Source organism: Scaptodrosophila lebanonensis, unplaced genomic scaffold (assembly GCF_003285725.1).
Source record: "Scaptodrosophila lebanonensis strain 11010-0011.00,11010-0021.00 unplaced genomic scaffold, SlebRS2 tig00000024-arrow-pilon, whole genome shotgun sequence".
Taxonomy (NCBI): domain Eukaryota; kingdom Metazoa; phylum Arthropoda; class Insecta; order Diptera; family Drosophilidae; genus Scaptodrosophila; species Scaptodrosophila lebanonensis.
Genome location: NW_022060538.1, coordinates 22,363,576 through 22,390,448, shown reverse-complemented (window position 1 = coordinate 22,390,448; position 26,873 = coordinate 22,363,576). Strand labels below are relative to the sequence as shown.

The 26,873-nt window shown below is 40.7% G+C and overlaps 8 protein-coding genes across 10 annotated transcripts; 4 read left to right on the top strand and 4 right to left on the bottom strand.

Annotated features, from left to right (window-relative positions):
* Positions 1-65: 65 nt before the first annotated feature.
* Positions 66-3,007, bottom strand: LOC115620408 (serine/threonine-protein phosphatase 5). The gene is made up of 8 exons (XM_030513629.1): positions 2,767-3,007; positions 2,212-2,453; positions 2,004-2,154; positions 1,818-1,939; positions 1,487-1,757; positions 972-1,422; positions 832-913; positions 66-761 (listed from the first exon to the last, which is right to left on the bottom strand). Exons 1-8 carry the CDS (start codon positions 2,963-2,965, stop codon positions 696-698), a joined length of 1,584 nt encoding a protein of 527 aa, XP_030369489.1. The 5' UTR covers positions 2,966-3,007; the 3' UTR covers positions 66-695.
* Positions 3,008-3,267: 260 nt separating this feature from the next.
* LOC115621020 lies at positions 3,268-12,427 on the top strand. Its single transcript, XM_030514539.1, has 10 exons — positions 3,268-3,918; positions 4,075-4,635; positions 6,347-7,028; positions 8,346-8,448; positions 8,734-8,906; positions 8,969-9,076; positions 9,680-9,973; positions 11,049-11,245; positions 11,325-11,526; positions 11,598-12,427. The coding sequence occupies exons 1-10, from the start codon at positions 3,700-3,702 to the stop codon at positions 12,326-12,328; spliced, it is 3,270 nt and encodes a 1,089-aa protein (XP_030370399.1). The 5' UTR covers positions 3,268-3,699; the 3' UTR covers positions 12,329-12,427.
* LOC115620446 (keratin-associated protein 21-1) lies at positions 7,049-7,736 on the bottom strand. Its single transcript, XM_030513675.1, has one exon. It carries the CDS (start codon positions 7,720-7,722, stop codon positions 7,261-7,263), a length of 462 nt encoding a protein of 153 aa, XP_030369535.1. The 5' UTR covers positions 7,723-7,736; the 3' UTR covers positions 7,049-7,260.
* A 100-nt stretch (positions 12,428-12,527) lies between the features above and the next one.
* On the top strand, positions 12,528-13,478 carry LOC115620434 (39S ribosomal protein L9, mitochondrial). The gene is made up of 2 exons (XM_030513662.1): positions 12,528-12,652; positions 12,717-13,478. Exons 1-2 carry the CDS (start codon positions 12,581-12,583, stop codon positions 13,419-13,421), a joined length of 777 nt encoding a protein of 258 aa, XP_030369522.1. The 5' UTR covers positions 12,528-12,580; the 3' UTR covers positions 13,422-13,478.
* Positions 13,449-15,090, bottom strand: LOC115620424 (39 kDa FK506-binding nuclear protein). Its single transcript, XM_030513651.1, has 3 exons — positions 14,937-15,090; positions 14,508-14,720; positions 13,449-14,440 (listed from the first exon to the last, which is right to left on the bottom strand). Exons 1-3 carry the CDS (start codon positions 14,953-14,955, stop codon positions 13,626-13,628), a joined length of 1,047 nt encoding a protein of 348 aa, XP_030369511.1. The 5' UTR covers positions 14,956-15,090; the 3' UTR covers positions 13,449-13,625.
* Positions 15,091-15,658: 568 nt separating this feature from the next.
* Positions 15,659-21,534, top strand: LOC115620396 (cytoplasmic FMR1-interacting protein). Its single transcript, XM_030513608.1, has 10 exons — positions 15,659-16,097; positions 16,157-17,988; positions 18,046-18,219; positions 18,304-18,422; positions 18,538-18,650; positions 18,719-18,918; positions 18,985-19,520; positions 19,585-19,679; positions 19,743-20,129; positions 20,189-21,534. Exons 1-10 carry the CDS (start codon positions 15,891-15,893, stop codon positions 20,402-20,404), a joined length of 3,879 nt encoding a protein of 1,292 aa, XP_030369468.1. The 5' UTR covers positions 15,659-15,890; the 3' UTR covers positions 20,405-21,534.
* On the bottom strand, positions 21,533-26,750 carry LOC115620422 (N-acetyl-D-glucosamine kinase). Of its 3 annotated transcripts, none has more exons than XM_030513646.1 (5): positions 26,610-26,750; positions 25,853-25,958; positions 22,713-22,923; positions 22,434-22,659; positions 21,533-22,230 (listed from the first exon to the last, which is right to left on the bottom strand). In XM_030513646.1, exons 2-5 carry the CDS (start codon positions 25,876-25,878, stop codon positions 21,638-21,640), a joined length of 1,056 nt encoding a protein of 351 aa, XP_030369506.1. In that variant the 5' UTR covers positions 25,879-25,958; positions 26,610-26,750; the 3' UTR covers positions 21,533-21,637. The 3 variants fall into 3 exon arrangements, with proteins under 3 accessions (XP_030369506.1, XP_030369508.1, XP_030369507.1); XM_030513648.1 differs by having other exon boundaries at positions 26,600-26,617; XM_030513647.1 differs by lacking the exon at positions 26,610-26,750 and adding an exon at positions 26,181-26,316.
* LOC115620415 (serine--tRNA ligase, mitochondrial) lies at positions 24,339-26,096 on the top strand. The gene has a single exon (XM_030513638.1). It carries the CDS (start codon positions 24,459-24,461, stop codon positions 25,719-25,721), a length of 1,263 nt encoding a protein of 420 aa, XP_030369498.1. The 5' UTR covers positions 24,339-24,458; the 3' UTR covers positions 25,722-26,096.
* Positions 26,751-26,873: the final 123 nt, after the last annotated feature.

Below are 26,873 nucleotides of genomic sequence, written 5' to 3'. Positions count from 1 at the left end.
TAAACCAAATACGCGAATATATTTGAGGTATTTGTCCCTAGCATGCGTATATACTAAAAGTAAAATATATTTGTATGGATTTTTATTGAATAATCAAGGCAAAGATCAAACAATTATAATTACGAAACAAGTGAAGCATTTGGAAAACATAATTTAAATTAAATTTTAGCAGCTCATACGCTGTGGCCCAATAACTAAATGCTATGCATGAAAGTTTTACTCTTTATAGAAAGAGCCTTACAACAAAAATTAAACACAAACGCATACACACAAATACAGAGTCGAAAGGTACAGTAGAAACTCAGATGCTTAGCACCGTTGAAACTTAGCATCCGACTCATATACAGATTTTAAGCAATGTTTTTGTATCAAATATAGCTGAATATTATATAAAATGATTGCAATTTTGTGTTTGTTATACTGCCGCTTGCTCAGCTTTTGGGTCATTTTCGTTGATGATTGAATTGTATGCCAATTGGCATGCGAAATACTTAACTGCAGGCTGTAGAGTAGGGCAATGTGCATATAGTCTATTGAGCGTCTCGAAGTACCTTCTATTCTACATAAGTGGTATGTGATAGTGGTAGTTCGTACCATTTTGTTCGTTACAAGGTTTTGCTGGTTCTCAAGCGTGGACATCTGTATGAGAGTTTAGGGTATGTTTTTAGCTAATATAATGCGCCGGACAGAGGCAACTATGACTTTGCCAGCCAGTTCATTAGACTATTGGCATATGCCATGGGCTTGACATCAGGATGCGACTGTTAAATATGATACAAGAAAAAATACGAGTAAGTTAAAAAAGGCAATATATTATAATAAAATACTTACCACAGCCTCAAAGGATTTGTAATTTGGTTTTAGGTTATTACCCGTTATAGTTATAAACGCGCCCATGTTGCCCATGGTATCACTGAAAATTAAAGTTCTAACTTGTTTCGTTCCAAACATTGCCAATCATTTGCACTTACCAATAATTTGGCGCTGAGAAAACGGTGATGCACTGTCCGTTGTGAGCAACCTCATAGCCCATATCTTTGACTTCATGACTGCGTATGATATAATCCAAATTATTAAGCTTACAAAATGCCTCCGTTACGTCCGGCCCAAATTGTATTCCCACACCACGTTTGGATGGGCCCCGACCGAGCCATTGCTGTGGATCAGACCACAGCAATTCGCACATTAGTCCCTCCTCGGGCGGCTGACAGTTGCGTTCAATGCGGCGAATGTTATCTAATGTGACATTGTCCGACGAAAATAGACCGCCGTGCATGACTAGGATCTTCTGATTAATGCAATGACACAATGGCAGCCAGTTGAATACTTGCGTAAACATATCTGCCATTGTGCTTGTATATTTTGCTGTAACTTCACCAGTAAAACCGTACATTTGGTTCATGTTGATGCTCTCATGATTGCCTGCAACAGAAATCATTTAATTTATCATTCCACAAATTCCACAAGTTTGCTAATGTTACCTTACCTCGTGATAAATAAAAATGATTTGGATAAAGCAATTTGAAACCGAATAGCGTGAATATACATTCCACTGAGAAGGAGCCTCTATCCACAAAATCACCATTGAACAAATATGGATTCTTTTCCGATGGCAGTCCATTTATTTCAAATATGTTCATCAGATCATAAAATTGACCATGAATGTCGCCACAAATTGTGAACTTCTGCTCGTCTGGCACTGTAATGTCTACCAATGATGGCTGAGCGCGCATATACATATCAATTTCGCAGAGGATCTGTTTGGTATATAAGTTATGTATTTAATTGCCAATAAGCGGAACTATTGATTTTCCTACCTTATAAGCGAATTTACGATGCAGTTTCTTTTGTGCCTTATAGTGCTCCATTAGGTCTATCATAAACTGCAGGGTAACCTTGCCATCCTCGAGCTGAGGTCCTTTGTAGTCATCTTCGATAGCTGGTAGATGTATGGATAAATATTTAAGAACATTTTTTCTTTGGGTAACACTTAAATATCTTACCTATGTTCTCCAAGTCCCTGTTCATCTCAGAAAGCGTCTTTTCTGGCTTATCGACAGCAATAGCGCGTTCAAAGGCGCGCATCTTTACAATTTTACTGCATTCGGTAAACTTTAATTTTGCGTCTTTATCATTGGGCCGGCATTTAGCCACCTTAAAGGGAAACAGAAATGAGCTACGTCACATTTTCAGCCGCGATGAGGTACTTACATATTCGAAATCAGAGAGCGCTTGCTTGAATTTTCCTAAAGACATATGAGCTGCAGCACGTCGGTAATAGCCCTTTAAGTAGCTCGGATCTGCTTTTACTGCTGAAATGCCGTCCTGCAGTGCGAATCCAAAGCTTTCCTGACGTAGATGCGCCAACGAACGATTGGCATAGTATATTGCACTACTTGGATACAGTTCTATGGCTTTGGAGTACATGTCGATGGCTTTCGTAAATTCTTTAGCTGCAATGTTGATAAATGTGATGATTCATACTTGTGATGATTGCAGATTATTATAGTTTATTTTGGAAAGATCGGCTCGTAGGCAATAACTAGGCCTAATCACCTGCATACATGCGTACGTACATACATAGGTACTTGCATACATATGTATGTAAATTATCTCACGCAGCGCCAGTTTTTATTTTAAGGTTAGGTCGAGCAAAGCATTTGGAAACAATGGCCCATTTTGTTGTAGTCAAGCCCGATCTATAATGAGTACTCCAGGGTCCGTTGCGAACCACTTGATGCTAAGCATATTAGATGTGCCACTTACTTTTAAGCAATTCATTTCCCTGATTTTTGTATTGCTCTGCCGCGGCTAAATTTTGTTCCATTTTTTCACAGGCGTCCGCCGCCGATTCCAATTCCTCTTTGTTGCTATTTAACTCAACACTTGCACTTAGTGGCTCCTTCTGTTCAGGCAGCCCTTCTGCGTTCTTTTGTTGTATTATTTCTAAGTCAGACGATGACATTTTCTGTTGTTTAAGAATGATTTTGTTATTAGAACAGGGACTGGGGCATAGTGTGACCGTTCGCAAAATTCTAATAAAATCAAAAACAAAAAGGGCAAAAATACTAAATTTAAAGACACAATAAAAAAATAGCCGCGAAATTTGGCTCGAAAAAGTTTTCGTTGCTTTTTGTCTTGCCGGCTTAAAATATCACACTCTCTTTTCAAATTGGCACATGTGAGTGGCAATTGTACAAATCTCAAAAATGAAATAATTATCAATGAACTAAAAATGAACTAAATATAAAATGGAAATTTTCTTTTTTTATCGTGTAAAAATCTGGATGTTATTACTTATCAAGTAACGCTCTTCCTAACCTGAATTTCCCCATATTTTGGTAGATCGTAATCGCAGTCAAGTGTGCTTTATTCAAATTGAAAGAACCAATCACATGCCCAACATGGAACAGTGCTGTAGAATGCCGGTTTAAATGCACTAAGGAAAACAGCTGAGCTAAGCTAAACTGAGCTGAGCTAGGTTTGGTGAGATTGAGAGCTGGACAGAATAGTTAGACGAGAACGGGTTTATTATTAGTGTAGAAACTTTGGAGCAAAGCGCCACGCTTTCCAAGCCGCAGATTAACGCAGCATCATTCGTTTGTGCTTAGATTTTCCACTGCATACACAAACAATTGCAGTTGATCTGTTTTACATCGCGGGGGCGTCACTTATCCGTGGGAATCATAAACAACTGACATGTCAATGAACAATTTATCAATTGATGGCGAGTTTCGTTACATTATACAATGGTTTAATGAATGGAGCGAATTGCAGCGAGATGATTTTGTATATGTACTGGTGGAATACCTGACTCGAAGTGCAGGTGGTGATGGTCCCTATGTAAATGGCGTCGTCCATTCCTTAGCCACAACGGGCATGGTGCAGGACAAGCCCATGAGTCTATTTCAGTGTCGTGTAAGTAATTATATCTCATGTATGTATATATGCATACGTATGTATAAATAGCTTATATACATATGTATACGAATATATGCACGTATGCGTACTATAGCTTAGAAAGCTGCATTCTCAACTGCAACTCATAACGCGTTTCTTCTTCCTTTTGAACAGATTAAACTGTTCCGTGAATGGAGCGCCAGGTGGCCAGTCGAGTTCAAATGCAAGTTGCAAGAGAAAATCAACGAAATTGACGCAAAAGTAGGGGAAAAGATCGTCAATGAACTAAAGGGGTCACATTCCGAGCACAATGGCGACATCGCTATTCATTTAAATGTAAATGGAGCAATCGGCGATGACGAAGGCAATAGCGAAGTGGAACAGGCTACAGCAGAAACGTTCCCAATAACAACAATATCAGTAGTAGCACCAGCAGCAACTTTGACCGAATCATTGGAGACCGATAATATTAACCACTTAGCTGAGGTGTTGCGTCAAGAAACCCCAGTTGATGATGACGAGGCTGGTGATGATTGCAATGCTGATATAAATGGTCATTATGTGTCGTCGACGTCGTCGGCTGCAGTGACAACGATTGCTGTAAACACGTCGCCTCAGCCACCAACGACTAACGACGAACCAGTTGGACAAGTTGAGAATAGCGTTACAGCCAGTGTCATTGTCTCAGTTAACGCAGCCTCTGCCGCTACGGTCAGCCAAGCTGATTTGCCACCAGTGGCATAGGCCTAACAATTCACCGCACTAAATTGCAAGAAAGAACTGAAAAACGTAATGAGTAGTGCAACATTTCAGTTGAACCCAAGCATCATTCCATTCCATTATACATACGTACATACATACATGTATCTAGTTATGTAATAACATTGCGAACCGATAAACGGGAAGTAGGTTTCTACATTTTTTTGCATTTATTTAGCCATAAGTTAAGTCTTACCAACTGGAACTTAATTTGTTTATGAAGCAGGAATTCAACAAGTATCTCCTACTTATAAGACTCAAACAATTAAACGACTTTTAGGTTTCTTTAGAAAAAAACGAAACAATTGCCTTTTCACTTTTTAAAGGGCTCCAGTAATTTACAAGTATAACGTTATTATTCCCAAGCATTATTGATTTGTATGTTTTGGATTGTGACCGTTAATACGAACTCCGAACTGTCGCTAAAATGAGAAATAAATAGGTATTTATATCTGCTTAAAATGAAATGAAAATTAATTTTATTATTTAAATTTGTTGCAATTGTTTCAAAGTCGTATTGCTATCGAAACACATTGACTTGTTTCGAATTTGATCGCTAAATTTAATCGCTTCCACAGTCTGAAAACATGTTTTGTTCTTTTTTTTTTTATTATAAGTATTACACCATCCTAAAACCCAGTTCAGTTTCCAGCTGGAAGAATGTGCACAGCGTACAACAAGCAAGTGTATAGTCGATGTGGATGCTGACACTGATGGAGGCATCACAATCCGCCGGCTTACCGAGCTATATATGCACATGTGTGTGTGAGTAATTGGTGTGTATTTTTATGTTTGTGTGTTGCTTCTCCGCTTAAGCGAAAACTATGTGTTTTACTCACTTTGTTTTTTCTGCTTGTGCTTTTGTGTTTTCTGTTTTGTTTGGTTGTTCTTATTGTTGTTGTTGGCACCGTCGGTTGATAAAAGAGGAAACAAAACAGAGCGCCTCTGTCGAAATGGAAAAAATAAGATATGCTCATGAGTACATTTGTATATTGGACCAATTTATTTCAATTTTGCACTTCATCGGCAAAAGTTGTTTCTCGGGTGACGTGCGGCAGTCGCCACGTTAACTAAATTATTGACATACAAATTAATACCGCAATTGATCAATTACTATCCTCTCAGGAATTGTCTTAATGGAACATTGAAAAATGATTCCCTCGCGCATAAAACTAATTGGCCTATATTTGTGCCTCCTCCAATGTGAGTATTTAGTTTGCGGGAAAACAAAAGACTTAGGAAAAGAACTCTTGGGTACGGCTACATTAACACACATACATACATATATACAAATCTACATACATATGTATGTATGATGTATACAGACTGTGTCTAAGTAATTTAAGTCTGTTAATAGAGGCCTGCGATTAATGTGATGTTGCCTAACTACATATGTCGCGTATTACTCGGTCAAGGTCAATGACTAGAAATTCCCCGCCAACAACAATGAAATGTGCTAAGAAAAATAAAACCATAAAACGAAGGGCAATAAACCACGAAAACGATAGCAAAAGTGAGTAAGTCGCCGTTTTCTTGCTCGGTTCTTCCACTTCTGGTTTGCCTTTGCCGCCATTGACCTTGGCATTTGGCCAGTCTAGCCTTTCAGTAAATACGGCTCTCTCGTAAAACCATTTTAGTTGCCCTCTGCTCGACCAGTCCCAACGCCTGTAATTGCATACGCATAAAGGACTGTGCTCCATTCAGTCGCCTTCTGCTGCATCATAAACCTGAGGCAAGCGCCGCTGTCTTTGCCGTGGTCCATGCGGCAGCTTGTGGCTTCGACGGCCTCGAGCCGCTCGCGTGCTGTCCCAACTTTTACTACAACTACCCAGATGAGTCATCGCCAGCGTCGCGTATGTTGCGCTTTGCACCGCCTCCAGAGCAATGGGTATGGGACCGCAGGAATAGTGCTGCTGCTGAAACGAGTTTACTGGACTATCGGGATTTCAAGACACAACGTAACTGGCCTCGACCTGTGGGCTATGACTTTGATGGCCAGCACTTCGGCCCGTTCCATGAATTTCGGTATAACGTTGAACATGGAAACGAGCCGGAGCCCATCGATTATTTTAGACCGAAGCAGCCACGTGTTGTGGCCGAGGACAGGCCCATTGTGTTTCCTGGTGACTTGCGTTTCCAGTCGGCAATTGAAAAGAAAACGGAGTTTCCAACCAAAGTAGTAGCAACGAACATCAATAGAAATAAAAAAGTGAAGGGTACCACGCCCAGACCAGCTCTTCAAACTTCATCAGCCAGACCCAGAAATGCGCCCGGCTGCGGCATAAGTCTAACTATGCGCATCCTAGGAGGCCAACAAACCAGCCCGGGACAGTATCCTTGGCTGGCGAGAATCGCATATCGGAACATGAGTAAGTCAATATAAGCGATATTCAACTTTCGCAATTTTTAATTAAAATTTTCGCATTGCTTCCGAACGTTAACTAAAAAGCCTATTATGGGGCAATACATACATATGTAAGTGTGTATTCAGCGCGTGCTTCTGTGTAGTGTGGTGTCTGTGTTATTGGGTGAGTGTATAAAGGACATGACTCTCAATAAACAAAACAAAACTCGCTCTCGCTCCAAATGCAATTGGGAAAATTAGCCGAGCTCACTGGCCACCGTCGCCATCTTCTTGGTCAAGTAAACTCCACAGCAAAAGAGCAAAATAGCAAGGCACAGAGAGCCGGTGCCTTCGTTGAATCCACCAAATCCCTTAGGTTCTCCTTTGCCTCGACCTTGACCTTGTCCTTCGCCTTGGCCCTGGCCCTGGCCCTGGCCGTACCCTTGACCGTATCCTTGATCATTTCCCTGACCGTAGCCTTCGCCGTCGTCATCATCCTGGTCTTTGCCGTAGCCTTTGCCATAACCTTTGCCGTAACCTTTGCCATCTCCGTATGGATCTCCGAGGCGTGCGAATTGGCTGGAGTCTGTCGGTTGCTGCCGATTCTGCTGTGACTTATTTGGATCTCGCATCGACGATTTTGGGCAGAGGTCGCGGCCACAGGGCTTGGGGCCACAGGGTGGGGAGCCACGGCCTCCAGCGCCCGAGCCTGTAGCCATGCCCTGGTTTCTGTAGCTTCCCGGACCACCTGGACCTCCTGGAGCCCCGGGACCCCTACCCCCACGGCCGTAACCGCTGCCGTAGTTTCCGCCACCCATGCCCCCACGGCCACTGGCAGAATATGGACCACCCATACCCCCACGGCCACTGGCAGTATATGGACCACCCATACCCCCACGGCCACTACCAGTATTCACACCACCCATACCCGGACGACTACTATCAAATTCTGCACAATAGCTTGGTCCAATGGTAACGCTGCGTCCAGTACTGCTATAAGCGCTACCATAGGTAGTTGGTTGGCCAGCACTACCTTTAGCACTACCATGGGCGCTACCTTGAGGGCCGCCATAGCGGCCAGACTGAGGACCCCTATAGCCGTATCCACCACCGGGTGCGGCGCCATAACCGTAGGCGACGCTTGATGGGAACGGCTCTCGTGTGTTTCCATACCTGCCACCCAAGGCGTTCGGGCTACCACACGGACATCGACCACCACTCATTTGGTCCTGGCAATTGTGGCTGTGGTACTCTGAAAATACACATTATTATTTCATTAGTTTAAAAAAAATAACTATAGACTACATATACTACTAGCAAATATACATTTTTTACATTCTAGCCAATAATCGAATCAGCTATCGCTGCTCAGGATCGTTGATCTCCAACAACTATATTCTAACAGCGGCCCACTGTGTAGTGAACTTGGTCAACGATTTGGAATTGTATGTAATAGCCTATATACTTTTAAAGTTGTTACAGAAATTATAGATATCCTAATAAGCTTTTTAAAAAGAAAAGTCGGTATTAACACCTACTTGTATTTGTAAGCATTTTTAAGATTTAAAACTTGAGTTTTGTTGCGTAATGCTAAGCAATAATGCAATAATGCAACAATGCGATAGGAAAAAACTTGTTTCAGCTTATAAAATCAATCATAGGTCAGGTTTAATTGTTGCTAATCATTGTCAAGTTTGTTAAAGTTTCCTATCTATTTCCCTGCACTTTAGATCCCATGTGCGCATTGGCGATCACACAAACGTCGATCAAGACTGTGCGCCCATGACTACCAATTGCAGAGATCCCAATCTGTTTGCCATCAACCGCCTAGTCGTTCATCCCAGCTACGATCAGCCGAAATATTCCAACGACATTGCATTGCTCAGAATCAACAATACAGAACGTAAAGCTTATCTTCGGACAACTAAGTCGCTCCCCAATACTTATGTTTTTGAGTCCTTTCAGATAACTTCACGGCCATATGCTTACCTCTGAACAGCACAGCAACACTCGCGGACAGACTTATTGGGCAATTTGGCGTCGCAGCCGGTTGGAGCACTACAATTGCGGAAAGTGAGTTGTATATCGAAAACTTTTTTTACAATTATGTGTCTGTGTAAAATTTTTGTGCCACATTTGACAAATGATAAATGGCTTGCCTAAAAGCAACTACATGTGTACATAAGTATGTACATACAAGTATACATACATATGTATACAGATCGAAAAACCATTTAGAATGTAAAAAAAAAACTTCTCACAATATACATTGTACATATGTATGTACTTATGTATGAACAAAATAAACTTTTTGTACTCTGTACATGAAATGTACAAGAGTATTTTAGATTTGTGAAAAATTAAAAATCTAACAGGCAAAAGGAGGCGTGACCGACCCCTCAAACTATTTGTATATCTATATTCTTGATTAACATGACAAGACGAGCCGTTTTAGCACTCTCACTGTTTGTCTGTCCGTATGAACACCTAGATCTCAGAGACTAAAAGAGCTTCACCGCTATTAGTTACTTTTCATAACTCCCGTATATATATATAATAACACAGAAGAACCTTTAAATTTTGAACTTGGCCATTATTGAAATTCTCCAATGTTGAAATTACAGCCCATATTTATTGACGTAATAAATAAAGAAATCATTTTATTTACTTTTTAAGGCTCAGATTCCTCTGTGCGTGTCATACGACTGCCCATTGTGAATACGACCAGTTGTGCCATCTCCTACGCCAATCTGAGCGAAAACTTTCAGGACCCGATCATTATTACGCCCAACCATCTGTGTGCTCAAGGTCAGCCAATGAACGATGTCTGTCGCGGAGATAGCGGTGGCCCGTTCATGGATGACGGCACTTCCGGGCTTATATCTAGGGATGGACGCCACACTCTCCTCGGCATTGTGGCATTTGGACCAACTGTGTGCGGCATAACTACAGTACCGGGAGTCTATACGCGTGTGAGCTCCTATGTGGACTGGATCTTAAACAGCTCGAGCAGTCGATGAATGAGATGTGGGTTGGGAATGTGTGATGCACAGAGCGAAGTGTTTCCAAAGCTTTTGATGCCAAAGTCTACAGTGTAGTAAAATCATAAGTATGAGTTTTCTTCAAACGTGTTGAATCAGTGCCTGATTTGTGGCAATATCTTTTAAGATATAATAAAAATATATACATACGTTTCTACATGAAGTGTTCAATATTATGTATAAATAGTTTTATATTTCATATGCGGCTTTACAATTTTTAGCCCATAATAAAAATATGTAATTCAAATACAGATACTTATATAAATTGTATACATTCTGCACTTAGTATCACTTAGTATTGATACCACCCTCGTAATTACCATTTTGACAATAAAAGCTTCATACAAAGCTTATTTCAGATTTGTGTTAAGCTGTGCTCCGAGCCGACCGGTCCCAGTTATGTGTAAAGCCTTGCTTTGGCCTCTTCAACTGCTTTCGTAGTTGTCGGTGTGATATACGGAATTTCCGATTTACTCATCGCTTTGTGGCATTTCCTTAAGACGACAGCTTTATCGCCGTGTTTATTTTGATAACTATTTATAAGCCAAGAGCAAAGTGCCTAATGTAAATACTATACACATATTGCACAGTTTTCCACAGATCCGATATTTTTGACGAGGCATTTAGGCAAGCCAAATTGAATTGCTTTCTTTGGCGTGTGCAGTATTATTTATAAACAAATGCATTATTTAACAGTAACCTGGCTTTTGCTGGGTATTCTTTCGTGTTTAGCATCAGCGCGTAAGTAAACTTTGAGAATTTATGTGAAATTGTAGAAGGTATCGCTAAGAATTACAGAAAAGTACTATCTAAATAGCTGACATAGAGTTATTCGTTTGCTAAACAGGCCTTCACATTCATGATATTATATTTGAAAACCTGTTTTCATAGTAATTTATTTAAATTATTTAATTAAACGTAAGCAAATAATCAATTCTCATTGGCAATTATTGCATACCCTGAGCTTACGAATTTTGCGTAATTTATTGTTCTTTCCTACGCAGAATTTTATTTCCCCAATGAAGCTGCCCAGGTGCCTAACTACGGACGGTGTATTACGCCAAACCGGGAGCGTGCCTTGTGCATACATCTGGAGGACTGCAAGTATCTTTACAACATCTTAACCACGTCTCCGCTGCGAGATGCGGACAAACTTTATTTAAGCCGTAGCCAGTGTGGCTATGTCAACGGGAAGGTCCTGGTAAGACGGCAGACATGAAACTGCACAGCACAATTCCCATTTCTGTTATTTATTGTGATTTTTATATGACGATATGTAGATATGTTGTCCAGATCGATATCGCGATGGTGCACCAGAAACAACGCTGCGACCAAAGGAGCCCAGTCACAACATCTCGGAGCCAAACAGTCTACTACCGCTTCCCGGGCAATGCGGCAACCTGTTGTCCAATCGCATCTTTGGAGGTGTTAAAACCAAAATCGACGAATTCCCCTGGATGGCACTGATCGAGTATACCAAATGTAATACCACGCTTGTCTTACATTCGATTTCTCATTATTTCACTGCTTACCAACCCAATGCCGTATTTCAGCGCACGGCTTCAAAGGTCATCATTGTGGTGGGTCTTTAATTAGTGCCCGCTATGTGGTCACTGCTTCACATTGCGTTAATGGTAAATCGTTGCCCACAAACTGGCGGCTTTCTGGCGTGCGTTTAGGCGAGTGGGACACCACGACGGATCCCGATTGCGAAGTTGATGTGCGAGGCAATGAAGATTGTGCTCCGCCTCACATGGATGTGCCTGTCGAGCGAGCCATTCCGCATCCTTCATACAACCCTAACTCAAAGAATCAAGTTAATGACATTGCCTTGCTCCGTTTGGAACGATCTATCGAATACACAGACTTTGTGCGCCCAATATGTTTGCCGCTGGATGAAAGGATCCGCTCGTCTACTTTCGATGGCATTGCTATGGACGTGGCTGGCTGGGGCAAGACGGAGGAGTTATCAGCCAGTAATCTTAAGCTCAAAGCGACCGTTTCTGGTTTCAAACTCGATGAATGTCAGTCCGTATATAGCCACCAAAGTATATTACTTGAGAACACGCAGCTATGTGCGGGCGGAAAAGAGGGAATTGACTCCTGTCGCGGTGATTCAGGGGGTCCCCTGATTGGATTGGATACGAACAAGGTAAACACGTATTATTTCCTAGCCGGTGTGGTGTCGTTTGGACCCACACCATGTGGCTTAGACGGTTGGCCGGGCGTCTACACGCGTGTTGGTGACTACGTAGACTGGATTCAAAATACAATATCACCGTAAATGTGAGTGGGTAAAATTTACCTGAATAGCTTCAAGTTTCTATGAATAAGAAGGTTGTATATTTTATAAGTATGTAAATAAAGTTTATACCTCAGGCAACATTTTATTTTGTATTTGGCGCCCAGCATTCAACAAGCAGTCGAAACGTGCGCTTCCCCCATCATCTTACATAAGGTGTTGCCAGATTGATAAAACAATCTTCCGCATAAAAGAAATAATATAACCGTGCTGATTTAGTTTATTGAAAGAAAAATGTTGAAAAATATCTGCGTCACGCAAATTAATTTGCTGAAAAGCGTATCTAACATGCAGCAGCAAGTCCGGGTATGTTCGCTGTGTCTGCCCTAGTTTTCATTAATAAATATTATTTTACTCATCGTCCCCGCAGACCACGTTCGTCTTAAAACGTAAATACGAGCCACTATTACACAAAACCAATGAAAAACCACGGAAAATGCGCGCCAAGCACTTTATTTATGAGTTAGTAGAGGACACGTCGGTAAAAAAGCAACCCAACCTAGAGGTGGTACTTAAGCAATTTGTGCAAGGAGTTGGAGACAAGGGCGATGTAGTATCATTAAGGCCCAACTTTGTATATAACAAACTTCTATTGCCCGGACTGGCCGCCTATAAGACGCCGGAGAATATAGCCAAATATGCGAAAACAGAGGCTGAAAAAAACACTTTGGAGCACAGCTCTCCATATGCGCAACGCACGGTAAATGTACTAGAGTCGATAACACTAGCGGTGATTATGAACAAGGACGAGCGCTGGGTATTGGAACCGTGGCACATTAGGGCGTCATTGCGCAAGGCTGGCATTTACTGTAATGAAGAGTGTATTTCAATGCCATCTCAGCGCATAGAAGGACCGGACCTGAAGAAAGAAAACAAAGAGTTTTATTGCACCATTACCGTGAACAACTTGGAGAAGGCGCGACTCAAGTGCCGCATACATCATTGGAGTACGGATCCAAGCGAACGCCTACCCTACGTCCTGGAACACTGGAAAATGCCTGCCGAGCCATTGCTGGGGCTTGAGGATGGAGCCACTGCAAACGAAACAGCCGAACTAACACCAAAAAGCACTTAGGTCAATAATAGTAGTTGTATTTGTGAATATTGTTTATATAAACCGGCTTTAATCAAATCAACAGAATTAATAATTTCTTTTCTTAAGTTGAGTTAATTAGTTTTTCCAGTCGACCAAATATGTTAAAAGCTGGCACATATTTAACTAAGCAAAAAATCTCTTAAATTCTATGTTTATCTCTAGAAAGTAAAGGGAAATTATGCCTTAGTTGGTGTTTTTCAACTCAACGTCGAAAACCAGTGTTGAATTTGGTGGAATAACCGGGGGCTGGCCACGACTTCCATATGCCATGTGTGGTGGGCAAGTGATGCGACGCTTTCCACCAACTTTCATGCCGACAACGCCTACATCCCAGCCCTTGATAACTTCGCCTTTTCCAATGCTGAATTTAAAACCATTACCTTTCTGCATGCTATCAAATGTCTTGTTATTAGACTTTAATCGTCCAATGTAGTACACAGAAGCGCGTTTGCCGGCTTTAGCTTCGGGGCCGCTGCCCACATGGAGGTCTTCGATCTTTACACCACCAGCTATAGTACGCTCCCCCTCAGCTTGCTTGGTGACAATCTTTTCCTTAAGCTGCTCTTTTTTAGGTTTTCCTTCAGTAGCGTCTTTTTTCTCCTTCTTCGCTTTTGGCTTCTCAATTTCCTTCTTAGCCACACCGTTTTGCTCTTTGGTAGGCTTCTTGGCAGGCTCAACCTTAGCATGTTTAGCCTTAGGCGGCTCTGGTAAATCGTCGCCACTTTCATCACTCTCCTCCTCCTCTTCGACCAGTTCGTCGTCCTCTTCATCGCCGCTCTCATCGTCCTCATCATCTACGAACGATTCATTTAGCGCATTTAGTAACTGGCTGTCATCGACGTCATCATCGTCTTCTTCATCATCATCATCGTCTGCGATAGCACCCTTTTTCTTTCCAAGCTTTTCGGCCAAGCTTGCATATTCTTCCTCGTCCAACGAATCATCGTCATCGTCATCCATGTCATGAAGGTACCCAAGAACCGACATTGTGCCTTTTCCTGTGCATAAGAAAAGAAAGAACAATTTATGAAACCATTCATATGCACGTGCGAGTGAAAAACTTACCAACATTCTGGAACACGATCTTATCGCCTTTACTGAAATTTAAATCAAGCTGCACTTGTGGAATATCTTTGGATAACGTGGCCACAAGGTATTTTCCTGTATCAGCTGTAATATATAGCTTGGCACTGTCACCCTTATCTAGAGCGACCCCCGAAATGTGGAAGGACTTTCTAATCGCTTGCGAATATTTGCGGTTAGGCTCCATGTGCAATCCTTGTTGGTAAAGTATATAATAAACGTACATTTAAATTAAAGATTACAAAATGCAAGCATCAAATTACTTGAAGGCAATGGAAACATAAAATAACTTTAAAGGAATTTTAACACTGACAACACGTGGCCGGCACAACGCCAGAATATTCCTCGTGTGAGCACTGTGTGCATTTATAAATACACATCAAAAATTAAACTTATACGATTAAAACTTACCCCAAAACATTGACGACATTGCTATGCTTTTATTTCGACAATGCAAATTATAAAAAACGTGTGAAATGCTCGAACGAAAAGACGACTCGACGCCGGCTACTCAAAGTGTTGGAAAAGACGATTACGGCATTCCGGCGCGGAAAATATGGACATTTTTAAGGTGGCCATTTGACCAACTTCTCCAACAGTATATACCTGATACCACGGTTAACGGATTACAATCGATCCAGAAATACTACTGATGAACTCACTGCATCGCAACGAATAGAACGAATATGAAAAAAGTTTACATTTACTTAAAACTTTGTTAGGAGTAAATCGTAAAGTAGACTGTTGTGTTATGCTACAGATGCTACAGTTAATCATAAACTAACAAAGAACACTGGAGAACAATATACACACAAATTTACGCCAATTCGGATTTTTTTTTTAAATAAAAGCGAATATACAATTTTTACAGATTAGTTGTTATTTAATTTATTTTGTTTAATTTGTGCACTTTTAACAGACGACCCAATTTTAAAGTGGCCGGAAACGTCATTGTATTTAGTATTTTTCCGCCACAGACCAAGTCTAATACGTTTGAAAAAGTTCTAAAATACATAATATTAAATCTTAACTATTACGATTTTTGGTATTTTCGTATTTTGGATCTGCATGCACACCAATTTTAAAATCCTCTTACTGACACATAAATAAATGAGAGAAGCTGCATTTTTTAAGGGAAACAATTTTTTGTGTAAATTTGAGGATTTATTTAACTTGTGCAGTCGCTATCTAGCCAACCCTTTGTTAGGGGAACTTTCTATGTGTTTTTAAAAACGAGTTTTGTTCGTTTTTTTGGCGAGAAGAATCTGTGTTGTGTTGCAGCCCCACCTTGTTTTTTCTTCTCTATGAAATGCTCTAAAAAAACTCCACCTGTATCCAGTATTTAGTGATAATAAGTAAACCAACATGACGGAGAAGATTACGCTTGCCGATGCTCTGTCTAATGTGGAGGTGTTAGACGAGCTATCATTACCAGACGAGCAGCCTTGCATAGAGGCGCAACCGTGTTCCATTATATACAAAGCTAATTTCGATACTAACTTCGAAGATCGCAATGGATTTGTTACGGGAATTGCCAAATACATAGAAGAAGCCACTACGCACGCTAATTTGGTAATTATCTTAAACTGCAACATTCTTTTTGCATATCGTACTTAATAATAAATTCACAGAATGTGTTGCTAGACGAGGGACAGAAGCATGCGGTTATGCTGTACACCTGGCGTTGTTGTTCCCGAGCAATACCTCAACCCAAATCTAATGAGCAGCCAAATCGGGTGGAGATCTACGAGAAAACGGTTGAGGTACTTGCACCAGAAGTAAACAAACTTCTCAATTTTATGTATTTTCAACGCAAAGCCATCGAAGCTTTTTCGGGTGAGGTGAAACGATTGTGTCATGCAGAGAAACGCAAGGATTTCGTTTCGGAGGCATATCTTTTAACGTTGGGAAAATTTATTAATATGTTTGCCGTTTTGGATGAGCTCAAGAACATGAAGTCAAGCGTGAAGAATGATTATTCTACATATCGACGCGCCGCCCAATTTCTTAAAGTAATGTCCGACTCACATACTCTGCAGGAGTCGCAAAATTTGTCCATGTTCTTGGCAACACAAAACAAAATTCGCGACACCGTCAAAGATACGCTTGAGAAGGTTGTTGGCTACGAAGACCTGCTATCAGATGTCGTCAACATTTGTGTGCATATGTTTGAAACGAAAATGTACTTGACACCGGAAGAGAAACATATGCTTGTCAAAGTCATGGGCTTTGGACTGTTTCTAATGGACAGTGATGCTTGTAACATTAATAAATTAGATCAGAAGAAAAAAATACGTCTGGATCGTATTGATCGTATTTTCAAGAACCTGGAAGTGGTGCCTCTCTTCGGGGATATGCAAATTGCGCCCTTCAATTATATAAAACGTAGCAAGCACTTCGATCCCAGCAAATGGCCGCTATCCAGTTCGAATGCAATTAGTCCACAAGCTGATTTAATGGTGCATCTGCCACAAATACGAGAGGATCATGTTAAGTACATTTCCGAGCTAGCACGCTACACTAATGAAGTGACGACTACGGTTAAGGAAAACCCTTCAGATGCTGAAAACCGTGGGACCTCAGATTTGGCACTACGTGGCTTGCAGCTCTTATCCGAGTGGACGAGTGTGGTTACTGAGCTATACTCGTGGAAGTTACTTCATCCCACTGATCATCATCAAAACAAGGATTGCCCCGTCGAAGCGGAGGAATATGAGCGGGCCACACGTTATAATTATACATCTGAGGAGAAATTTGCACTGATTGAAGTGATCGCCATGATCAAAGGTCTCCAGGTTTTGATGGCACGCATCGAGACAGTGCTCTGTGAAGCAATACGTCGCAACATTTACTCTGAGTTACAGGATTTTGTGCAGTTATCGTTGCGTGAGCCACTGCGGAAAGCGGTAAAGAACAAGAAGGATCTAATACGCAGTATCATCATGTCAGTGCGTGAGACCTCGGCCGATTGGCAAAAAGGTCACGAGCCCATCGATGACCCCGTGTCCAAAGGCAAAAAGGATCCTGATGGAGGCTTTCGTATACAAGTGCCTCGTCTCAATGTAGGCCCTTCATCTACCCAACTCTACATGGTGCGTACAATGCTGGAGTCCTTGATTGCCGACAAAAGCGGCGGCAAACGTACACTGCGCAAGGACATCGATGGCAATTGCCTCATGCAAATCGACACGTTCCACAAGACATCCTTCTATTGGAGTTACCTGCTAAACTTTAGCGACACATTGCAAAAATGTTGTGACTTGTCGCAGTTATGGTATCGCGAGTTCTATTTGGAGATGACCATGGGTCGGAAGGTGAACAAGTGCATGGTGCGGCATCAGCACAACGAGGAGTGCAAGGATTTAATAACCATGGAGAAGCGCATACAGTTTCCCATTGAAATGTCGATGCCCTGGATACTAACAGACCACATACTACAGACAAAGGAGCCTTCAATGATGGAGTAAGACATTTGTGTGGGCTTGCTTAGCAACAAATTTTTATTGTCTTTCAATTATAGATTTGTTTTGTATCCCTTGGACTTGTACAACGATTCGGCACATTATGCTTTAACTGTCTTCCGCAAGCAATTCCTCTACGACGAAGTGGAGGCCGAAGTCAATTTATGTTTCGATCAATTTGTTTATAAACTAAGCGAACAGATATTTGCTCACTACAAACAACTAGCTGGCAGGTTAGTTGTGTCTGTACCTGTTAGATGGTAGATTAAAATCCCCATCTTAAGCACCAAATGAACTCTACCTTTATCTACTTTCAGCGTATTCTTGGATAAGCGTTTTCGACTGGAATGTGAGGTGTTGGGTTTTAATTTTCAATCATATCCGCGTAATAATCGATACGAAACCCTACTAAAACAACGACATGTTCAATTATTAGGTAAGTTTTGAAATAAATTACAACTAAGGTTGTTTATACTTGCATTGGCAAGAGAAATGCGTTTTTCCCTTTTTTAATGTTGAATACTGAGTACTACATAATTTATTGACTTCAGGACGCTCCATTGATTTAAATAAACTGATTACACAACGCATTAATGTCAATATGCACAAAAGTATTGAATTGGCCATCAGCCGCTTTGAAGCCAACGACATCACAGGCATTGTGGTAAGAACAAGCCGGCCACGTTAGTGAAGTGATATTTTGTTAATTTGTAATGCGTCTGGTTTTTGCAGGAACTCGAGGGTCTGCTGGAGGCAAACCGCATCTGCCACAAACTGTTAAGCAAATACTTGGCTCTGGACAATTTCGATGGCATGGTCAAGGAGGCTAACCACAATGTTTTGGCGCCCTACGGACGCATCACGTTGCACGTCTTTGTGGAATTGAACTACGACTTCCTAGTGAGTTACTGCTACAATGCAGCCACAAATCGGTATGTAAATCATCAATAGTCTTGTGAAATGAACTTATTCTTACGTATCGCTTACATTTTCAACAGTTTTATACGCACCAAAGTCAACTTATCATCTACGCAAGCCATTCAACGCGAAAAACCACCACAGATGTCACACTATTACTTATGGGGCTCAAAGCAACTGAATTCTGCATATTCCACACAATATGGCCAGTACACAGGCTTTGTGGGTGCACCTCATTTCCACGCCATGTGCCGATTGCTAGGCTATCAGGGCATTGCAGTCGTCATGGACATCATATTGAAAGACATTGTTAAGCCCTTAATACAGGGCTCACTGCTGCAGTTCACAAAGACGCTGATGATTGCTATGCCCAAATCTTGCAAACTGCCCCGTTGCGAATACGGCTCGCCAGGCGTATTGAGTTACTATCAGGCACATCTCACAGACATTGTCCAATATCCAGATACGAAAACCGAACTATTTCAATCGTTTCGGGAGTTTGGTAATTGCATTATTTTTTGCCTGCTAATTGAACAGGCATTGTCGCAAGAAGAAGTGTGCGATCTACTGCACGCTGCACTATTCCAGAATATATTTCCTAAACCATTCTGTAAAGGTACCTATCTAGTCTTCAATCGAAAATAAATGTCCGTATCTAAATTATCAATATTGCTTTGCAGAAAACGAGAAACCAGAGGCCAAGCAAAAACGGTTAGAGGCGCAATTCGCTAATTTACAAATCGTTTCTAATGTAGAAAAGATTGGAACTGCAAAGGTGAGTTGCCTCTTTAAACGTACTCGAGTATGATATGATATTATCCCACAATTTATTTTTTAGCAAGCTATGATTGCACGCGAAGGTGATTTGCTGACACGCGAGCGCCTTTGTTGCGGCCTCAGCATCTTTGAGGTAATTCTAAACCGTGTCAAGAGCTATCTGGACGATCCAGTGTGGTGTGGCCCGCCACCAGCTAATGGAATTATTCATGTGGACGAGTGCTCCGAGTTTCATCGACTGTGGTCAGCTTTGCAGTTCGTCTACTGTATTCCAGTGCGGGGCACCGAGTACACTATAGAGGAACTGTTCGGCGAGGGTCTAAATTGGGCTGGTTGCGCCATGATTGTGTTGCTTGGACAACAAAGACGCTTTGAGGCATTGGATTTTTGTTACCACATTTTGCGGGTGCAACGCGTCGATGGCAAAGACGAGGATGTGAAAGGAATTGTAAATGTGCAGTTATTTGCAATTGAACAATTATACAACTTAACATTCTTTCTTCCCAGCAACTCAAACGCATGGTCGATCGCATTCGCCGATTTCAAGTATTAAACTCACAAATATTCGCTATACTCAATAAATATCTAAAGGGCAGCGATGCCGAAGGATCAAACGTCGAGCATGTCCGCTGCTTTCCACCGCCACAACATCCCTCGGTCATTTCCTCATCGTCGTCTCATTACCAGGATCCACAAAAGCTGCGGCAGAGCATGAACAATTGAGAAGCGTTCTTCAGATCGATAATTAAGTACTACTTAGCCACAATTACAATTTTTGTACGAATAATGTGCATTTACACAATTATCGTTATAGAATTGCGATAGATTTCAAAGTTGCAGTTCCGTTTCGTTCTATAGTAAATTTATATGGTGACCCTTATTTATAGCATTTGCGACATATGAAACATAATTCCAAAGCTGTCTTTTGAAATAACGATCATTTTAAAAAAATTACACCTCAATCTCTCCTATACAGATATTCCAAACAATTTTTTATTATACAATTTACATAAAAATGAAAGTTATGTTCAAGCTTATTTTGACTTTCACACTTTCAATCGAATGAGATAATGACACTCATAATTGTAAAAAAAAATTTATTTTGAAAATATTCTTTGCTTTTAAATATCGATACAAAGACCCAGAATTTGAATTCGGAAAGAGTTTTAAGGAAAAGCGAATTGGAAATAACATTTTGTTAGTTCTGTTTTTAACACATTTATCTAAAGTTTTTGGGTTCCGTGTAGTTGTAGAATTGAATAGCCTCACGCATGGCCAATTAAATACATTCGATAGCAACTCGCAATTTTATGTCGATACGTATTCGATGCAATTATATTCTGTAGCATAATGTATGTGTAATGCAGAAATTATATTTAGATTTAATATAATGTAATTCCAAATATATTTAAAGGCATTTCCTCTATATGTACTCCTCAAAATATATTGTATTGTATTGCTTGCTGGCGCCCTTATCGCTATTCTTTACGATATCGCTATTATGTTAAAGCGTCAGCATGTTTGCTTGGTATATTACTTATAACAGAAACCTATGATTTGTCTCTGATTTCCAAATCAAATCCGCCAAAGAATTGAAAGAGGGCTTACACAGAACAGCAATGCGTACATACATATAAACAAATTGGCTTTAAACGTAAAGAGAAACAGAAAAAAGTATTAATAGCTGCAAATAATAAGTGTATTGGCACGGATTAAACAATTGTACGCGAATATGCAATATTACATACTGAATAAAATATGCAATGCAATGCAGCATACATACATTCATACATACATACATACATACAGAAACACAATACAATGAACTTTATCAAATAAAATTTTCATACGTATTTCTAACAAATGTTTACAATTTTCTAGTTTATTGGAATGCATTTCTATCTTAATTGCTAACATTCATCGAATATTTTCTTAATCTTGCTTGCAGTTAGTTTGTCAAGGACATTTACATCCATTCTCTCCCGCGGTATTTGACGATCGTCGGCCGTCGTATGTGTACAGCACCGTAAAATTATCCGCATAATTGCGTGGTAAAGCATAATTGGCGTTATCCGCGCCCAAATAACAAGCACCATAGGCACTGCTCTTGGTAATGCGAACCAGCTTGAGATTGTATTCCAGCTTTATTTTCTGCAGTTCCGTAATAAAAGCCTCTTTAAGCAGATTCCAGCTGCTCCACACGGAACCCACACACACTACACTCAAGTCGCCCGACTTCCCGACTAAACTCTTATGTACATTTGGCAACAAGGCCTTGATCATGCGCGCCAAATGCGCACCAGCCTCTCGGAATAGTGACAAAGCCAGGAGGTCACCCTTTTCGGCATTCTCAGCCAACTTCTGGCAGAGATTGGCAAAAAATGGCTTGTCGAATTTGGCATAGCAATGGGGCAACATGTCGTAGCGTGTGTCAATGTTGAAATGCTCCTTAATCAGTGCCCACGTCTTGTCCGTAGGCACTGGCGACTTCTCGAAGTTGTCCATATCATCGAAGACCACTTTGATGGCCCGGTAGGAAATAAACCAAGCTGAAATATACTCGCATTAACAAATAGACTCAATAAATAATAATAAAACTGATAACAAGACTAATGACTAATAACACTGACCCACTGCTAACGTTCGTTATCGGATAATCCTAATCGACTCTGGCTATTCAGAGCACGTTCTACAACAACATTGCACAAATAAAGCTTACGCGCGAACATTAGATAAGGTTTTTTACGCTTACCACTGCCCTCGTCGCCTAGGAAGTTGCCCCAGCCTCCGCAGTTGAACGTGGAGCCATCAGGATTACGTAGCAAGCAATTGGAACCAGTGCCCGATATGAGCACAATTCCGCCAACGGCTGAGGCCGTGAACATGCTTCCCATGGTGTCACTAGATACCGCATAGCTCTCGGCCAGATTAGGAAATGTAGCGCGCAGTTCCTGCTCCAGTTCATTATTAGTTGCTGCCTGCGCAATAATGGCTTAGCAGATCGAATATGTGAGTTTTTCATTCAACTTACCTGCTCACAACCGCTTAGGCTAAGACCCAAGCTGATTAGACGAGTGTCCTTTGGTATACCAGCCTCTCCCTTTGCTCGCTCCACCATATCGGCGATGCGGCGGGCGCACTCTGCTATACCAATCATCCAGTGGTTCGTGCCCAGACCGCTGGTTGTGCCCACCATTTCGCCAGCCTCATTGCAGATCACAAGTCGTGAGTGCGTTGCACCTCTGCAAGAAGGAAACAATAACGTCGTTAGTAGCCCCCTGAATAACCCAGTTGACCTCTCTCTATATTTGTACACAATGGTGGCAGCAACCCATTGTGTCCACAGTTTATAATTCAATTAAATCAAATTAAATTGATTCAATAAAATTGAACGATCAAGCGGCCTTTTCTTCTCACAAATTTAACTGGCAAAGCCACATGATAGATATCTATAAATTTGTATGTTAAATTGAATATATATAATGTTTATATACTCGCATTTATGGTAAATTGATATTTCATGTTAGGTCACGTTTATTCAATTAAGCCATTTAAGCAAATTAAATAGCCAAAGATCGCACCACACGCACATAGTAGATTTGAGTGTTCAATAATAACGGTGGTCTACTTATTGCATCTTACTGATGAAAAAAGTTTTCTAACAAATAAATAATGTTTCCAATATATTCATAGCTTCTTGTCCTTATATTCGTAAGATGCAAAAATCAACTGTAATTTATAAGATAAGAAATTATCGTTTTCAATATCAGCCCACATTTTTTATTACACGAACTGCCTGCCTGGCGCTTCAATTAAATTAAATACATCCACACATACGTATGTATGTATTTGTGCATTGCGCAGCAGATAAATTTCAAATTCCCACAGAAAGATCAACGAGCGAGAGGGAGAATGGGCTTATGTTGTGGTATGTGGTATTGGCGTTATCAGAGCTTACGATTGGCTGTTAACTCAAAGCTCTTTTAAATAAAGCAAATAAACAAGCCCGGATACAATATTGTATGTACATAGATTTTCATTGATAAGGCAACTGCGAATTGAGCTCTTATCATATTTGTACACCCTGAACCCCAAATGTTAGTCCGAGAACATGTAACAGACGGAAGGATCATCACGACGACACGATATTATATATCCCTTATTATGTACATATATGCCTATACAAGCCTCGAAAAATTTTGAACAAAATATAAGTATAGCGAAACAAAACTAGCTCTGTCGACTTGCCTCTACACAAACCAAATTTATTGAAACCGAATATATACCTATTGTTTCTCTGCAGTTTCGTCGAAACTGTGTCACTGTACTACAAGCAGTAGAAACGACAGGTGATAAATCAATGTAATTAGAAGAAACTTTTTTTTTCTTTTATTAGAGAATCGCATCCTAATTTGATATTGTTAACATTTCCACAAATATTTTTTAAGGTTAAACACTGAGGGCGGTGGATACAGGGTATATCAAAGTCGAGTGAGCTCGATTTCTATTTGTTATTTTTGAATAAAGTGAGCCTCCAATTTACGGTATTAAACACTGTAAGTTGGCAGGGCTAACTAGGGATGCCAATTGGAAATAAAACAACAATCATACTGCAGCAGTCTGCCGGTTTTATAACATTGAAAACAGTAAAGCATAGCCAAGTTGTTAACAATTCAATGTGTACGTGTGGAAGTGCCAGCGTAGATTTTGTTAATAATTAGAGCTGACTACATTCAGCCCCCTACATTAATTGAACCGTTAATAAAATTTTTAATTAATGGGAATGAAATTGCTGACGAAAGTTCACGAGTTGCTGCGTCTTGGCCGCCTGATAGCAACAGCAATGTCGCGTACAAAGACAACGCATGCACATGACCCAGAACTGGTAGTAACCAGCGAGCATCTCGATCTGGACATGCTCGAGCGTAATGTGGAACTGCGTCACCATAAAAATAATATGCCAAAAATACGCAATCTAATGAAGGCACTGCAGGAAGGGAACGAGGAAGTGCGCAGCCAACTTAATGCTGAATTAGAGCAATTACCCAATGCTACACACCCACGTCTACTTAACTATAATAATAAGCCACGAGAGTTGGCGTACTATGGGCAAGATAAACCACCCACAAGCGTGAAAGAGTTTTCAGAGCTGTGCCGCGTGTTGAACTTGTGCCGGATGGATCATTTGGGCAACTACACGGGACACAAAAGCTACTACTTGTCTGGACAACTTGCAATGTTAGAACAGGCTATTATACAGTATGCACTCAGGTCGGTCACTGATCATGGTTTCGAGCTAATTTCGGTGCCGGACATACTTCCAAAGGAGGTGATTGAGAGCTGTGGCATGCGTACAGAAGGCGAACGTACGCAAGTCTATAAACTGGACACTGGCGAATGCTTATCAGGCACCTCGGAAATGGCGTTGGCTGGTTATTTTGCCAACAAAGTGCTGGATGAGGAGGAGCTTCCACTAAAGGTGACCGCCGTGAGTCGTTGCTTTCGTGCCGAAACCTCAAGTTTGCAGGAAGAGAAAGGCATTTATCGAGTGCATCAATTCACAAAAGTAGAAATGTTTGCCATATGCACGCCACAACAGTCCGAAATAGAGCTCGAGGAGTTTAAGAACATTGAATTGGCGCTTTTCAAGCAACTGGGAATCAATTTTCGGCTGTTAGATATGCCTCCATGCGAGTTAGGTGCTCCAGCTTATCAAAAATACGACATTGAGGCATGGATGCCCGGTCGCAATATGTGGGGAGAAATATCTAGTTGCAGCAACTGCACCGACTACCAGGCCAAGCGTCTCAACATTAAATACAAACAGAAAACTGGTGGAAAATTAGCATTCGCACACACAATCAATGGGACTGCGACAGCGATTCCGCGTCTTTTGATTGCTCTCATCGAATCACATCAACGAGCAGGCAATGTAGATTTACCAGCAGTTCTGGTGCCCTTTATGGACGGACGACAAATTATTGCCAAAGACAAAAGAATTCCTGAGACTAAGCTTGTTAAGTCTATTAAAGTGTCATAAGCTGGATACTATGTTAAGTGATGGTAATCACACATTAACCGATTTAAAAAATGTTTGTTTTAAATATAAATGTATATAATGGTTCTATCTAATTGGTGAATCAGATTTCAGATAATAATTAAAACGCTTACCCTTCAACACCACCGAAATATGTCATTGTAGTACTCCAATCCAATGATTTATATCAGTTGCGGCTGCGTTGGTTCTGGACGGCGTAAATAGGCGTACACACAGATTCTAAACCAATTAAATAAAAAGCCTGTATTTAATTTCAGCAAATATCAAATATTTCGTCACACACATACACATACATATGACAAATAATAATAAACACATTCAACAGGTTGTTGTCTATAGTATTGGTCCACTTGGCAATTTGGCAATCTTATCGAGTTCCATAAATCATTTGGCAAGCAGCGCCAGCCTGTAGCTGATCAAGTGTAGCAATTATGTACACACCTGTATATGCTGCGTCAGTTAAAAACAGTATAGAATGAACATTACAATTGCACGCGCTCAAAGAATGGTAACGAAAAACATATAATTGCAGCCCAAATAGCTGTTGGCTTTTTTAAGTATACGATCCAAGAAGAGTCAAATGAAAGCTTAAAGAAACACGTTTGTAACAGTGCACGTTCACAACATTCAGCACAATGAAGAAAATACAATAAACATTTCTAAACAGCAGAGCTTGAACTTGGACAAGCTTGGGAGAAAGCGCTTTTTTTTTTTTTAAATCGAATGTTTTTACATGGAAACTCGAAAAGCATTTCAAATTTCAGTAAGGCAAACGTCACTAACTGCTAAAGGTAGACATTTATATATACATACATATGTATGTATGTATATAAATCCTCACAAATGAAATTGCTATTTACTTGCTCTTACCGGCTACAACGAAGCGGACACGTCAAAGCGCTTTGAAGACTAGACACAGAATATTGTAGTTTAGCGGCGAACATATTTATTTAACTCGGTAGTCACTGTTAATTTATGTTCACAATATTCTCCGCGCCCGCCTTTCATTGTATGTGTCTTGTTTACACGCTACCGCTATTCACGATAACTTCAGATTTATTAAATATATATTAATGCTACATGGATGGGTGGTAAAATAGTTTTGGCAGCACCAACAAAAATTTCATCGCTCTA